The 16755-nt window shown below is 44.2% G+C and overlaps 1 protein-coding gene across 3 annotated transcripts in view; it reads left to right on the top strand.

The window, feature by feature from the left end:
- The window catches only part of LOC119175889 (adipose-secreted signaling protein), a 36827-nt gene extending 23367 nt beyond the window's left edge, over positions 1 to 13460 (top strand). For all 3 annotated transcript variants that reach the window (XM_037426914.2, XM_037426916.2, XM_037426915.2), the window contains exon 6: positions 4477 to 13460. In XM_037426914.2, the coding sequence (XP_037282811.1) occupies positions 4477 to 4577 (101 nt within the window). In that variant the 3' untranslated portion in view covers positions 4578 to 13460. The remainder of the gene's footprint in view (positions 1 to 4476) is intronic.
- The last annotated feature ends 3295 nt before the right edge of the window (positions 13461 to 16755 follow it).

Below are 16755 nucleotides of genomic sequence, written 5' to 3'. Positions count from 1 at the left end.
AGGCTCACTACGGTCGCAAATGTACTGACTCAAGAAAACACTAGTTCCAAGACGGAGGTAATAGATGTGGCAGATTTGAGGCCCAGTTGATGTTATTTTGGACCTTAAATTTCAGCAGGAAGTCCGAAAAGTTACAGGGCAAGAAATTTAGCATCCAAAGTTTGAAATTTTTTTGTATGTTCCCGTATTTACTTGATTCTACCGCGCCCTCGATTGTAACGCGCACCTGATTTCCACCGCGAAAAAAAAAAAAAAAAGTAAGACATTAATTGCAACGCGCACCCATTTTTCTCACTTGCCCGCACGATCACGCCACTCGAAAAAACGACTCCTTTCGGGAGCGTCTTCCATTTAAATATAAGGTACGGGCGAAGCTTGTGCCCATCTGACGTGTAACAGAGCATTGCCGTCACTGTAGTTTTACCGTGGACCGATGTCAGCACGCAAACTTGCTTCGCCCCCTTCTTCTCGACGGTTGTGGTGCCAGGCATGTCGAAGTAAAGAGGCGTCTGTTCGACATTCCCGATTTGCCCAAGCAGGTAGCCGTTGTTGCGCCGCAAGTTTAGGACGAACCTCTGAAAACTGTGAAGCTTTTCATCGTACTCCTCCGCAAAACTTTTCACATATGCATGTTCTTCTTCGGAGGGAAAAGCCTTTCCTTTTCATAAAGTTCGTTAGCCAGCACCTGCTCGCTTTAAACTGGCTCCACATTAGACCTTTTTCTAAGACTAATTGCATAGCCCGCACTTGGAGCAGTTCTGTCGTCATGGGCCGCTGTGCCGCTCGCTGCTCAAGCACATACTCGCCAAGCAGCTCTTTAATTTGCGGAAACTGACCCTGCTGTGGTCCACTGAAGCCTTTGCGTGAAGCTTTGCTGTCGACAATCTTCTGCTTTTGTTTCTGCCGGTCCCGCACGCACGTTTCGAGAACTCTGAACGACCGCGATGCGGCCCGATTTCCGTCCGTTTCTGCACACGCGATGACTTTTCTTTTAAAAGCGGCATCGTGGTGCACTCGAGTTTTTGGAGTCGGCCCTTCCACGCCGATGCTAATGCACTACTAGATGACGAACTCCTCAGCACACGTACGAAGTGCCGCACATGGGAAACACATAGGCAGAAACGGCGGACGCGCCATGCCGACGCATGTAGGGGGCGGCCATTTTGGATTTGCCGATGGCAATAGATTGACCGTAATTTCTTTGTTCGTACTCGATTCTAACGCGCATGCGATTTATGAACTCGCTTAACCGGAAAAAAGGTGCGCGTTAGATTCGAGTAATTACGGTAACGTCTACGAAGCAAATTCGAACTCTGGACTGTAAGCGAGCACACCCTTGTCCGGCACATTTGTTCATCTTCCACAGAAGTTGAAAGAGGATGAGAGGCTTAGGAAATAGTATATTTGCCCTTCACATGTAAAATGTTGTCGGCAACACTTCGGTTGCACCAAAGCAAATACATAAATACAATTTGGCCTCTGCGTTGCCTCATTCTTGATAAGGCAACTATGAAACACCACCTCGCGAGCGCTTCAGTAACCTAGCCAGAATAAACACTTTCGTGTTGTTGTCTCATAACATAACAATATGCTTAGGAATTTTCTCCAACTTTTTTTTCTGTAATTTTACTTCATAGTGTTCAAAACAATTTTAGGCATTAGAGAAATATAAGAAAATATACAAATTAACTTTGCAAGGAAAATTTTGCTATAGGGAACCAGCGCTGGAGTTTCCACGACCACCCTGGCGGTCAAAGTGCGCACTTCTCAGCCGCTCCCACAAACAGGAGTGGCGGCTGGCAAAGGTTGTGCGGGCGGGCATCGCTGTAACAAAACCAAAGTGCACTGGTGGTAGTGCTGATATTCAAGTGCCACAATATGTAAAAAATGAGGGAGGACATACTTTTGTACGTTTTTCCTTCTTAATCATATCAATAAAAGAGGAGGCGGCATTGCATAGAATCGGTCAGGCGAGCAAAGTACGTTCTGCTCTCATTTTTCTGTTTAGTGGTGTTTTTTCGATAGTGAAGAAAGCCACCTGTGCAAACAAGGGCCAAACAGTCTAAATTAAATGTCATTCTGCTGGAAATAAAACGAGCGTCTTATGCAGCATACGGCATATGTAATATATTTTATCTGGCCTGCTGAGCGTTGAGCCGTGCACCTCAGGACAAACACATGCATTTTAGCACCATCACTAAACTCCATCAGATGCCACCGCGTCAAATGAATTATACAAGGCAAGTAGTCTACATTATTTGTAAACAGTTACGTATATAAAGGAAAGCTGCCATGCCCACAAGATTTGTGCGAGGACACGTTTGCCTATGCCACTGAGCTGTTATAGAAGGTACTCTCAGGGTAAATACCCGATGCTAAAATGCCTCTGTATAACTTAATTTGTGCTAAAGGTGGGGTTCTTGTTATGGACAAAGCAACAGACTACTTGAAGCTTAGCTTTCCTGAGTCAGCCGATGTGGTAAGCTTTTTTTTCAGTGGCTGCCGTGGCTTAGTAACATCGAAATTTATGCCTTGCTAGAAAATTATCCTATGTCTTCTAACTTTACTCAACGTTTAGTTTGCCTAACGCACAGTTTCTCTTTTTCCATTTGCCTGTGTCGCCAATTATCAATGTTTGACATTGATAATTCCTAGGCTTTCATGTGGCAAACAAGATATCATTTTGTGGCATGCCGTAGTGTGGGTATCAGGATTAATTGTGACAACTTGGGGTTCCCCAGTGTGCATATATGTATCTTGGCTCTCTGGTGTTCTTTGTAATTCAACCCCATTGAAGTGCGGCCACTGTGGTCGGGAATCTATCCCACACCCTGCATAGTAGCGGGATACCACACGCGCTATGCTACAACGGTGGTTTGCGCTTGATCAACATCCCCGTGCATACATACCACGGAAAGGGCGTACATACGATGCCCAGATAAAGAAATTGATGCAGCTACCTCTGTTTTTTTTTTACTACAAATGTGAGCAGCGTGGTATCGTCACAGCACGAACTTGTCAATGGGGGCATATCAGCCTGCACTAGTTTGAAGGCCACTCACCAGATTTGACCAGCTTTGAGCTGACAAGCGCAATGCGTAGATGGGGCATTCACGATCACGTCTGCCAAAATTTGCAACGCTGCGCGCCGCGACAATGCGCCAAATTTTCAAGATGAATGCTGCTCCTCCTTCCATTTGCGGGCGTGCACCCAGGGAATGAGGGCATGACGTTCTTGTATGAATGGCCCTATGTACACAGCGGTGCAGTGACGTTGGTCCTCTATGTAGACGACTGTGCTCCGACGTTGCAAACAGTGGCACGTGACATGGTGAAAATTTCTTAACGTGATATGTGTAGTTTATGTAATTTTGTTGCTTGAAGAGATTAATAAAACTCTAAATAAATAATGATAAGCAATAAGGGAATGTGCGCATCTTTTTTTTTCATTTTTTTCCATAAATGGCAACGAAATGCGGGGCTAATGTGCCGGCGTTTCGCATGCGGTCGTGTCCCCGCGGTCAGTGCATCGAGCAGACGACAGCTGTGGAGGCGAAAGTAACGCTTCTACGGGTTCGCTCACTCATTGTGCTAATCTATTCTACCCTGTCTAAGCCAGCGTTTCCAAACCATCCTGCAGAAACAGGTAGTAGACCGCAAATTAATGCTGGTCAACAACAAACAAAAAGAAATGATGCTCGTGTGCTCGATGGTTGGGCTTGTTAGGGCAAGCCATGCACACGTGACCTCTTGGTCTGATGCCGGAGAGGGTAGGGAAGAGGTTTGGCTTGCGGAGGCTACGTGGAGGAGCGGCAAGGGTTTCGAGCTCGCCTCCTCTCATCCTCGTTTCGCCATGCTTCATGAAGACAGTTTTCTGAGCTCGTAATGAACTGATCGAAAAAAAATTTGTGGCGAAATGCTTCTTATCGGACACACAACTACTCTAATGGTCTTACTAAAATTTGTTATGGGGCCTGGTGAGTGGCCTTTCCACACAAACCCAGCACGCAACCAGAAAAATAAGGACGAGGGAGTTGCCATCACAGCACAGCACTCTACCTTCGATGCCATATGCTGGTGCAGTCTGCTTTGCAGGGTTTCTCTTCGTATTTTAGTGCTTTTTATGTAAGAGTAGCCTTCGGAGAAAGTTATTTTTCTAAACCACAGTGCAGTGTTACTGGCATAATGACTTTTCGAGCTGTTCGTTTCAAAATGAAGCACAGCACAGCACTGGTGCACGCACATGCTTTCACAGCGGTACATGCGGGCGGGTGGCTGGGCGCAAGCGGCCGAGTTGTGTGGCGACTCTACACTAGGTGCTCTTTTTTGGCACGCCACCTATCTAGAGCTGGTCTCCCATTCACATAGCTCTACTTTTTTGGTCTCATTAGTCATATTGACTTCATCCTTATTTTATTATTCACATTATCCTTATTGTATTTGTTATTGCATCTTTATTATCATTATTCATTGCAGGAAAGGGAAAAGGCACACCATTTCTCAAAACGGGAATCCACTGCATTGGGATTGAAATGGATGAAGATTCAGAACACAGCGACTGGCAAGGCTTTGAATAAGCCAGTGTTGAAATTCTTTTGTGTGCAGTTCTTTGCGAGACAGTCTTTTGAGCTGTGAAGTCGCTTATGTGTTGAACCCGAAGTGTGAAAGGCTGTCTGGTGTATGCAGTGATGAAATGTCTCACCTGAATAAAGTTGTGCGGCAAAGTCAGACCAGTAAACAAAGCTATGGTAGCATATTTTGCTGGGCCAGTAGTCACACATTAGTAGTAAGTGCTGTTAAAGGGCCAGTAAACACGCTCGGACTTATTTTTTACACCCCCCATACAAGCTCGGCAATTCGTAGATTAGACCGCAGCGATCACGCTTTCTGAATATTACAGCGCTGCGTGCCGCGCAGAGCCTATATTTTGAAAAACAAATCCCACGCATCTTTCCTACGCCTGACCGACGACCCCCTTGCACGCGCAGTGACGTCAACTCTGCGAGGACATAGCGCGCAGCTCGCCGAAGCAGCTTGCTGATTGGTCTAAATCAGGTGTGAAAACAGTAGTGAAGTCAACGTCGGTTCCTGTTCCCACCCACAGCTACGAAACTGCCCCTTGTTTCTTGGCACTGCAGTGAGAGAACCAGCCCAAGACCAGCCTCGCAGTTGTCGCGTGCACGTGTACACTCCTCACTCAACTACAGCGCATGTGCGCACGTACGAACGTACTTTGCCCTTGACATTAGCAGCCTGGTTAAAAAGCATTGCTCTGTCGTCGGCTGCAAATCGAGCGAATGGGCAGCGAAGAAGCATCGGCACTGAGTGCCTTATGATGGGGCCCTGCGCGCTGCATGGCTGAAGTGAATCGGCCATCCAGCGATGTGCGTCGGGGACCTGATCATTTGTAGTTGACACTTCGCACCTGATGCTTACTCGGTTGACCCGCGGCTGGCGTGGCAAACGGTAAACAAACAACCATGGTTCGCAGCAAGCAGAAGTACGTTGCGACTGATCAAGTTCACCGATGGCGTCAATCGCTGACGTGGTGTCACGTTGCTGAAGTGGGCGGAGTCACGACGATGGGCTACGCCTTCCCCTTCATGTAAGAGAGAAGGGGGGCGAGGCCGCGCGAAAATTTGAAACCAGCTTAGACCGATATTCTAACCCCTGTAATTTCCTTAATATAGCATGTATTCGCAAAATTCTTGCGGCAGCATGTTCGCACAGAAAAACTGCACATACATCTCTTCTTAAAAATTTTTGGACCTCGGGGCTGCTTACTGGCCCTTCAAAGAAACTTGTTCTATTAGCTAAAGAAGCTGTGGTAGCATATTTTGCTAGACCGATTTTTGTGAACACAAGTGATTACTATTTAGGCCACCTGGAAAATAAGATTGCCATGTCTTTTAGGTACAGTAAAGGTGTCTGGTGGGCTAGATTTTTTTTTTTTTTTTTGTCGTAATCATACTACTCACCTTAGAGTTGTGCCTTTTAAACGTATTTGGTCTTACCGGTGATTCACTCCACAACTATTAACCCTGCTGCAAGCTGTGCATGCAAGGTCATTTGTTAACCCTTTAACACCCATGTTTGAAATGTGTACTTTCTATGCAGTTTATACAAGTTTTGCCAAAGATGAGCCACACTTGTCTCTGTTGCATTTCATTTGCTTTCTAGAAACAAAACATTATGTTTGACTGATTTAAGTGCTTGAACTTGTGTTGGCTGTTAAATCAAAGGTACAAATGGTAGCAATGTTGCTGCCTTTAATGTGTTTTATAGGGAAGTCTTGCACCACCATTTAAGTGAGTATTCTAATCAGTTCTGTGTCATTGATAGTACATGCGGGTGTGCAAGACTTGTTTTTAGCAAGGCTTACCCAGAATTGTGGATATGGCTGTGCCAATCACCCTTGCTTAAAAAAAAAGCCAATTATTTGTTTGTGTAAAATTGTAGTGAAGCTGGTAAATAAGTGCCACCACCTGGTCAATGCAGATTGTTTTTAAACTTTGTTGATCTTCTCACTTGTTCAGTGTTTTTTTTTTCTTTCATCTCTATTTTTTTTTCATATTGCAGTCTCTTTTTTCTTTCTCCTGGTTATGCCCTCTGACCTCCTCCTTTCTTTTATCTTCACCCTCACTTTCCTTTCCCACCTCCTTGCTTTACTATGCTATCCATGGCTATACTTGCTAGTAGCTGCTAGGTACATACCCACCTTTTGCTGTTCATGGAAACCAGTGAAACAAAAAGCCTAACAAATTTTTTTTCATTGAAGATTTTCATTCGCTAGTATTGGATAGTTCAATAACGTTTACTGTCCTGCAGTACCTAATAAACAATAAAAAGCAAGAATAGCTGACAAACTGTATTTAGCAAATGCAAGCTTTTTTTGTTCTATTCAACTTCAGCAGCCTAACAACTTAAGCTGTAGCAACTTTAGGGATGCGGGGGGGGGAGCTGTCTTTATCTGTCGTTTTTGTAGGAAAGGAACCATCGTGGCAGATGGAACTGCATGAGCCATGGACGCTTTTAAGGTGGCGTGGCCCTTGGAGAACAATGCCAGTACGATGCCACCATATTCTGCCATTTTCATGTACTGAACAGCAATGCAGCTTTAGTTTGCCTTGTTGGTAACATAATGCCAAACTCTGTGGTGTGCATAGATGGTCAGTGGCACACGATGAAACGTGTACAGCAGTGCATCACTTTGAGCTGTGGGAGCCATTTGTTGGTGAACCCTCTATTGCATGGCGTTCCATATTTGGCACATACCATTTACTTTTTTTTTTGTGGGTATGGGCAGCCCATTTGAGAATGTTATACCATCGGAGTAATTCTCATAGTCGGGCAAGTAATTTCATATCTCTTGAACAATAAGCAAAGTAGAGGCAAGTGCATTTTTAGATGTGACGTGCAACTCTGAGGAGGCAAACACAAGAAATTGATATTTTTTTTCTACGAACGTTTTCACCTCACAAGCATAGAAAAAATATTGTGGCGTGCCTAAAACCCAAGCACATTATTAGTTTTCAGAAGTTGCTCTTTAACTACACCAGAGAACCCAACATCGCTGTGTGCCAAATTCGGCACAGTATGAACTTGAAAGACAAAATTGGTATCGTGGTGCCATGTCCAGTAAAACGCAAACCAAATGTATGTAATGTGTAGCCTTCGAGCTTCCGTTTTTCAGTTTCCTCCGCGACTGCGGCTAGCATTTAGAATGTTGCAGATAGTAGGAAATTGCGCGGGAGGGGATACAGGTGTTATGTGGTGAAGGTGTGCACAGCTGGGCAATGAATGCGTCCACATTATCACAGGTCACTCTATCATAAGATGAAATTTTGTTGCTCAGTATGGTGAGAAAGAATCTTCTACCAAGCTGCCGCCCGAAAAGGGAAAAGGAACTGAAATGTAAAGGACGTGGTGCTTCAGAGGAACTCACAACCACTATAGATGATCCTGTCATAACGCTATTAACATCATAAACTGGTATGTAGCACAGGATTTGGTAGAGTTATCGTGTGTGCAATGGTATGATAACTGCGCCATGACATTTTTGTCAAGCTTTGTTGGGAGGGATCCAGTCCAAAAGGCTACACGTTGGTTTACTTTAGCCAAGGAGTTTTGTTAGGATGATTGCCCCAGCGTAGTAAAGGTCTACAACAGACACATAGGTGGAGTCGACCAGCTCGACTCACTGCTTAGACATTGCTGCATGCATATCAGGTCGAAGAAGTGGCACTTTCGAGTTTTCACACATATGCTAGACTTATCCGTTGTAGCAGCATGACTACTGTGCAGGGGGTGCAGGAGCAGCTTGGGGAAAAAATAAGTGCTACCGCTGGCTCAATTCAAAGCAGAAACTGCAGAATCCCTTACTTGTCACGAGTGCCTACTTAAAAAGCAACCAGAAAAGCCTTCTAGAGAAGACATCGAATTCCAGGCTCAAGCCAAAAAAGCACGGTGACCGGCTGCACCAATTACCGCCAAAGGCGCCCGATCTCGCCAAGCCGGCCACTGGCCAGAATTTGATGAAAAGAGACAGTAATGTAAGCGGCCATCTTGCACTAAATAGTCGTTAATAAGATGCAAGAAGTGCAATAATTATCTGTGACTGAACACTGCAAACAACCATTTTGTTTGATTCCACACATCACTCTAAAACGAAGACCTTCCAAGGTGCTATATTTTTAGCCCATGGCAGCAAGACCGCTCTGCCATCTTCATGGTGTGCCATATTTGGCACCCTGCTATATCTTTATTAATACAGCCATTATAACTCTGAAGCCCGTGTGCTCAGATTTGGGTGCACGTTAAAGAACCCCAGGTGGTCAAAATTTTCGGAGCCCTCCACTACGGCATCTCTCATAATCATATAGTGGTTTTGGGACGTTAAACCCCACAAATCAATCAATCAATTATAACTCTGAAACTTTTTGTACACATTTAGGTTCAATCAATCAGTAATAAAAGCTGAAGAAAATTTTTAAAATGATTTTTTCCTAATGCATGCAATACAGGGTTAAGGAAAAGTGCCGACTGTAGTGAAATAACATTTTTACTCTAATTCATCATTTTTTTACAGATCTTGCAAAGCTTTATTATGCATGAAAGGAGTGCAAACTGTTATTCTGCAGGAGACTGATACTTCCTTCACACTTCTTTCTGCCTGCATGCTGGCTTTGCTGTTATGAAACTCCAGTATTTTGTGTTAATCTTACTTCGTCATGAAAGGCCTGTAATTTTGCACTGTTCAGTTGAAGTATCAAGCTGTGCATTACACTTTGCCGCTTCTACATCCATGTATAGAGCCATACACATTTGCTTTGAAATCTTCTCAAAAGAGATTTCACTGTTGCTTTGCTCTTGCTCGAATTGTGCATAAAGCACATACACATTTTATTGTTGCTATATTTCAATGTGAAACTCGGCATTTATTTGTCTAGTTTTCAAAACAAAAAAAATGTGAACTTGCATTCACCTATAAGAAATTATGACACTTTCTAATGTGAAATTTCAGCACAGCTGTATGTATGTTTTCATTTTACTATTGGCTGGTATGAATAATCTGTCTCATGTGGCATGTTGCTAATAGAAGTGTAGAATGACTGAAAGCTGGAGGCACAGTGGGTTCAACTTAAATTGAAGTTGATAGGTGTAACCTTAAGAGACAAAAAGATAGCAGAGTGGGCCAGGGAACAGTTTAGCTGAAATGAGGAGGGAGAAGAAATGGACATGGACAGGGCATGTAGCGCATAGGCAAGATTAATGCTGGGCATTTAGGGTAACTGATTGGATTCTAAGAGAAGGCAAACATGCGTAGTGGAGGCCGAAAGTTAAGTGGGGAGATGAGATTAGGAAGTTTGCAGGTGTAATGTGGCAGCAGCTAGCACAGGACTGCGTTGATTGGTGAAACATGGCAGAGGCGTTTGTCCTGTAGTGGGCGTAGTCGGGCTGATGACGATGATGATGGTGGCATGACTGCCTTTTCTATCCAGAGGTCACGAGTGCTAGTGCATGGACACCATTCACAGCCGCTGGCGCCGACTGACAGACAGACCTCCCAGATGACGTGCGCTACTCTGGGGCCAGCTCAGTCTCATGCGGCACTTTTTCTCTTTTCGCCCTTTCACTGATAACCTTTTGCCATGTTCCTTTTCTTCGTTATGACGGATGAGGCTTGCCAATGCTCAACACAAGAATTGGGCACCTGAGAGCTACACTCTAAAACTACCTGCATCAAAGCCAGCATTCGCACGGAATTTAGTCACTGTATGCTGGCACCTGTGGGAAAGAACTATTTGGGAAAAGGTTACTGAATGCATGGAGGAAGAAAAGAAGAAAGGAGAAAACACTAAGTCACACGATTAAAGCCCATCAGGTTGGCCCTATACATGATCAAAACGCCAAGAGCGTGCGTTAGCTCTTAATATTCCCAGTGTGACATTCCGTTCTTGAACCTCTTCGGTGAGCCTGCCGGTGTGCGCCAAACAAGTATGCTTCGGTTAAAAGCTACCAGGCGCCATACAATCGTGTCTCAGTGAATCTCATTTCTTATGTGATCTTGGCACGAAAGCCCATGTGTTATGCTGATACAGCTGGCTTCAAAACGGGTCGACTTGCCAACAGTGGCTGCGTAGCATAATACTTCCTTCTTTCCTTTTCCTTCGTCCATGACTGCATGTGTAAAGCTGTTGATTCGAAAATGCCAATCTGTCTGCTTGCTTTTCTCCCGTGATAGTAACATGACATTTACCGATTTTTCTGTAAAATAGACAAAAAAAAGTTTCCATGATCAGACTATAGACAAAAAAGAATTGAAGACACCTATGAGCGTTTCTATTGTGTTAGGAATGCAAAGCAATAAAGTTCACTTAAAAACGCAAGCCCAGTTCGAAATTGAACGTCTGTTTTGAAAATCTCTACCCCCAATGCTTTTATTTTCAAATTGATTACGTTTTCTTATACATTTTCTCAATACTTATTTCTAAGTTGAAGTTCAAATGCAAGCAACAGATTGCACAGACAAAAAACGTGCAATTAAAACTGGTTTCCAAGAGCAAGCATGGCATAGCGATGCTCCCTCTCTTCGTACACCACTTGTTGTCCCCCTTCTCCTCGCTATCTCTAATTAAACTTAAGGAAAGCTTGTTTTTCAGAGCAAACTTTGGTACAACTTGTGTAACAGTCAGACATGGTTATATTGAACTTAAAGACTGAGATTGAGACCCCAACTGCATGACCATAAGGCTATTAGAAAATATATTTTTTAAAGAAATATTCTATAGAGTTTATTACTTGAGCAATAAACATTCATGTTTAATATAAACGAGTTTGATTTGATTTCATATTGAGGTATTGTCTTGTGCTCAAGTTATTTGCAAGAAGTAAGGAACATGGCTGTTTAAGGGTTAGCCAATAGGGAGAGAAAATATGCTAGAATGCAAATCTACATCTACTGTGTCCCCAAAGAAACTTTTTCTACATTTTGATAAAGTGTGTGTGTGCGTGTTGTATGTGTGTGCACGCAACAACAGCTATGCTCAGCCGGCCTGACATCAGCCATATGCTTGCAGCCTGCCCACTTATTTGCATTTCCATATTATTTGCACAAAATCTGCTAAGTTGGCTGGCCAACAATCTGCAGTTGTAATTCTTCAAGTTTTTTTTTTTAGCAAATGACTTGTGATTTACTGGAATTTCTCTCTTTTTTTTTAAACTGTACAACGCAGTAACAACAATAAGCCTAACAAAGCAGTTCTTCACCAAATATAAGTGAATAATGATTCCAGTACTTTTGTAGACATTGTAGCCCAAATTTTATTGCACATTTAAAACCAATTGCAGTAAAGCACTGTTGGGCTACCAGAAATACGGCTACATGTAGCAGTGGTAGCAGCAAGCCAATTAAGACTACCATGGGCAATCTTGTTTGCTATTACATTTATGCTGCTTTTTGAAGACGTTTCGTTTTTCTTTTTTTTTACTTGTCATTGAATGTCGAACCCCGGTGATAACAGTTACAGACAGCTGAGCCCTTAAAGGACCACAGAAAGATAATGAAGTAATCACAAGAAGAAGACACTGTATTTGCCTTTTTTTCTTTCAATTTTTTTGTGCATGGATGTATTCTTTTCCACATCCTGTACTTGCGTTTATGTTTGACCATTTGTCACATTGGCAAATTTGTGTTTAGAAAGGTTTTAACTTGTCCTTAGTTCAAAAAGAGGAAACTGATTTTAGGTAACTGTGTTCGACCTATAGTCTGACAAGTATGAGCTTTAACATTATGTGAAAGGCACTAAACTGTTTTCAAGTTCAGGGTCCAACAATACTTATTCTGCAAGCATGCTACCTGCAAGGTACAGTGCTCACAGATTGAAACACATCTAAGCACCTGGTGTGCACAATTGGTCAAGAAAACGACGTCATGTTGCTGTGCATCCGGGCTCTGACTGCGACATTGGCTCTGATATAAGCGTACAAGCCAATATTATCCCAACAAGACATGAGCTGAAGGTTGAAAATGACAGTATTTGCATTACTTCACCTTAAATTGAAGAGTCTCATTCCAAGAGCACTACTCATATAAGGCTCAAGAAAATGAAGATGGCAGTACAATGGAAAGAGACTGCGTGCTGTGCAAACACACTATGAAAATAGGTGCACAATTGGAGTGAACCATGATCAGAACCTGTGTGCACGTGCAAACAGATTTGTATTCTTGAGTGGAGACGGCATGCACACTAAACCATTTGAAACCACTTGCAGTAGCTGCATCATCTTTGCAGTCTGAGCTGAAGTATTGTGGTAAAAAAAATCAGGCTCTGTTGCATATAAAGCAGTGCTGTCCACTTTTCTGTTTGTATTGGTGCATAAGTGCTGTTGTCTGTTATTCAATGGCCCCTTCAACATGAAAGTACAGAGTGCTGCCACTAGGTGTTTCAAGTGTATGCATATTGGTGTATGAGGCAGAAGTCTGATGAATGGTGTTTGAGCCATAATACTAGTGTATATAGTGTAGAGCACATCTGTAGTGGAGAGAAGCATATTTGCTGAAAAGATAATCTTCTTAGCAAGTCGACTGGCTGGCTTTGCCCAACTTGTCTGGTGCCTAATGTTTAATGCCTTCAATGCATGATGTAGGGTACTTCAGGTCACTGTGTACAATGTACTTTTCAGAACATAACTAGGATTTTTGCATTCCTGTTTCAACCCTTTGACTAGAGCGACAGTAGTGCTGTCATAACCAATGGACAGAAATGAAAGGGTACTGTGCCACCACTGTGTTCTGGTTTTATGTTCTTTAAACTTGACTGAACCAGTGTCACTTTTAGGAGTGTTGTTACTTTTGTGCAAGAGACTGTACAGTTCACATCAAAAGTTTTTATAAAGTGCTTTATATTGCAATAAACTGTGTGGCATCTTACACAGTATGCCATGACTGTATAAATAGACGAAGCCTTGTTGCTGGGTCATTCCACGCCAACTGTCCCAACCAGGGAACTCGCCAAAAATCAATTTTTGTCAAATAGTTTGAGAAAATCACGCACGTATAGACATCAGTTCTAAAGTACTTTCCCAAAATGTTTTGAGCGGCAAAAATTTTTTGCATCCTTTACCACCATTTGAAATTCGCGAAATGGTGGAAAATGAGGTAGGAAAAAAAATTCCCTATAAATTGACCGTTTTGCACATTATTTTAATACTTTTTTGCATTTTGAGAGCAACATGCACGTATTATAAGACAGTTCCTCATCAAAGCTTCAAAATTTTCACTCTTCAGAGCGTACACAAAACCGAGCATAGTGTTTTCGGGAATTTTTCTACAAAACATCAATATAATGCATAAATTACTTTTATCAAACTCTCCGTAAAATGTACCATTTACAAATATTTTTGTTTTGCCAGAGTGTGATGCATAGGCTCTTAAATAAAATTCTGAACTTGGCAAAAATGCCACTTTGTTCTAAGTTGAGACGTCTGTAGCACCCGAAGGTGGTCCAAAGATACAAAGAAAAATAAAGAAAAAAGTGCATACGATAGAGAATCATGGTGACTTTGTTCACAGAAAGTTCAATCAAAGTCATTTTTGTTTTAGTGAAGAAAAACATTTTTGAAGCTAGTACTGTAGAGAAACAAAGGATGACGGCAGTTGAGGCCATGCCGTGGTCACAGCTCTTTATTAGGACGCGGGTGAAGAGAAACGCCAAGCTGTTGCGGCTGACGCACCCAGCGGGGCCAACAGCCAGACCGTTCTGATCTGTACGTGGCTCGTGCATCGCAAGCCTTGTGGCTCTTTTTTTTTTTTTTCGTCGCGTCTGCCGTGGTGCTACATAGGGCCCCCTCCTAGCGCATTGTGCGATCGAAAAGAAAATGTAGACACAGAAAGACACCAAAGGAATAAAAATTATATACATGTACGGCAGTCCATATAATTTCTGGTGAGAGGTCTGGAGAGAGTCCATTGCAGCTGAACGGGCAAGTGGAATGCTCCGGGGGTCAAGGCTGAGAGTCTCGTTGTGGACCAGAAGCTCGAGGTGCCCCAGGAAAAGCTCGGCAATCGGAAGGCAGAACCTGTCGACAGCGTAGAACCACCCAACAGGCGAGGCGCGCGCTTCCAACGTGAGGACAAGGAATGGGCTGCTGGGGATGCAACCTTGCAAGCAGGTGATGTCGGTCAGAATGCTGAGGACGATGCCCTGTGGTACCTGCGTTTATATATCCAGTGCATCTGAACTCTGCGACAGGGTTCGATGTAGGCGCGCTAGCTCAAGCCTGTAGCATGTCGACGGAAAGTGCTGTGGACTCTAACGGCACAGATGACAATGATGGAGTTGTCGGAAGCCCCCTGATGCTGGTGCGGAGAAACCGGTACTACTGCTTGCTTTAACTGCTGTTGTTGAATGCAGGTGTCCAGGTCCGGCCGTGGACAGGAGCTTATTGATAAGCGACTCATGAAGGCGATTGTTGAGACCAGTGTCTTGGCTTGTTCTGAGACAGTCCAGGCGCTGCGTCTGCGTCATGTGACGCGCCTTGACCTCGTCGGCAGGTCGGCACTGAACTGCTGCATCAGGGGAAAAGTCTGGTGTCTTGACGGCCGATGGTAGGTCCCGAACGTGAGATTTGCAACCACTCTTCATGTGGCGGGTGGTCGGGTGCCTTGGATAGTGATGTCTTCGAAATCGGTGGCTGAGCAGCATGCGAGACATGGTCTACAGGGGATTTCATTGCATGTGGAATCGTAGCCACCGTGGAGTCTGGAGCAGTGACACAGCTGCCATTTTTCATTGCTGAGTGGAAACACGCATAAATGGTCAGCGTGAACACCAGAGTACCATGCTTCTTTGTGGGCTGGTCGTTGAATCTAGGAACTTGGGCTTCCTCATTATGTTGACCAGGCTGTTGTCTTCACAGGGCATGCTTGCAGTACTCAAGACCTCGTAATAAATAATTTACTCTCACATAAAAAAACACATGTCACGCAGGATTACTCAAATGCTACACAGGCTACTAATCACCACACGGGCCAAACTACATGTGAGGCTCACAGCCTCGTCGTCGTTTTTCTTCACTATCTGCAAAAAGGCACGTGCATTTCCAACAAGGCGTAGTATGGTAGGCGCTCAAGAGACACCGTGAGGTTGAGTCTGCTTAGTGGTGTCGCGGGCTTCCGCAGGTGTTAGTACAGGCATGTATTCTGCAGGCAAACGAGCTGGCTTGGCTGGAGTCGCCGAATTGCCTAGGGCAGAGAGTGCAGCGGAGCAGGTTTCTGCAGTGAATTCAACGGTGCATGGGGTAGCGGCCAGCGTCGAATTCATAATTGGAAGAGGTGGCAAAACCGGCACTCTGGATGCAAGAGCCGTGGGACTGCGGGCCTTTCTAATTATCGATCAATGGGCGCGGAAGGGTGGTCTCTATCACCTGTATGACCAGTTGTTGCTGGCAGAAAAGTGGTGTGGACTGGCTGTGATGCGAGATGCGTCCCGGAAGGTGATGAGCCAGGTGCCGCGATGTCGGTGCTGGGAAAAGCATGGTGTCTGCTGCCGCAAAAACAGAGCACGACGTCTCGCAGATCATCGTAAGGGCGAGGGCTACACGAGAAGTAGGTGAGGCAGTGTTTGAAATCAGGTGGGAGTACGTACTCGAGGACCTCAAACATAAATTCCTGGAGCTGGATGCTCTTGAGCTCCAGGCCAACCTCGAATTTCACGAACCATCTTTCGAGACAAGCAACGCGGAACGGTGGCAGTGGCGGGTCAATTTGCGGCCTCCAACTGTCTGCTGGCTAGTACATGGCCATGGAACCATTTGTAGAGGAATGACGGTGGCATTGCCATGCTGTGGTCGCAGCTCTTTATTGGGACACGGGCGAAGAGAAAAACCAAACAGTTGTGGCTGACGCACCCAGCGAGGCGAAGAGCGTTCTGATCTCTACGTGGCTCGCACATCACGAGCGACACGGCTCTCTTCTTCTTTTGTCATGTCTGCCGTGGGGCTACAGGTCCCCCATTCCATTGCTTTGCTATGGGGGCAATACAAGCCAACTGAATTCGCTGTGTAAAAATAGTGGTAGTGCACTTGCAACACACAGTTCAAAGTTCTTCTTGTTAGTTCTCTATTTTAAATATCATGCATCGAGGTGATAATAAACAGAGGTAAATGTGTAACAATGCGAAATAAGTTGTTTCTGTCCACCATAGTCCCGCCCTATCTAATCATGTGGTCACATGAAATGGTGATGCGAGTTTC

Source organism: Rhipicephalus microplus, chromosome X (genome assembly GCF_043290135.1).
Source record: "Rhipicephalus microplus isolate Deutch F79 chromosome X, USDA_Rmic, whole genome shotgun sequence".
Taxonomy (NCBI): Eukaryota; Metazoa; Arthropoda; class Arachnida; order Ixodida; family Ixodidae; genus Rhipicephalus; species Rhipicephalus microplus.
Note: the sequence above shows the minus strand (reverse complement) of the source record. Positions and strands in the feature narration are given on the sequence as shown.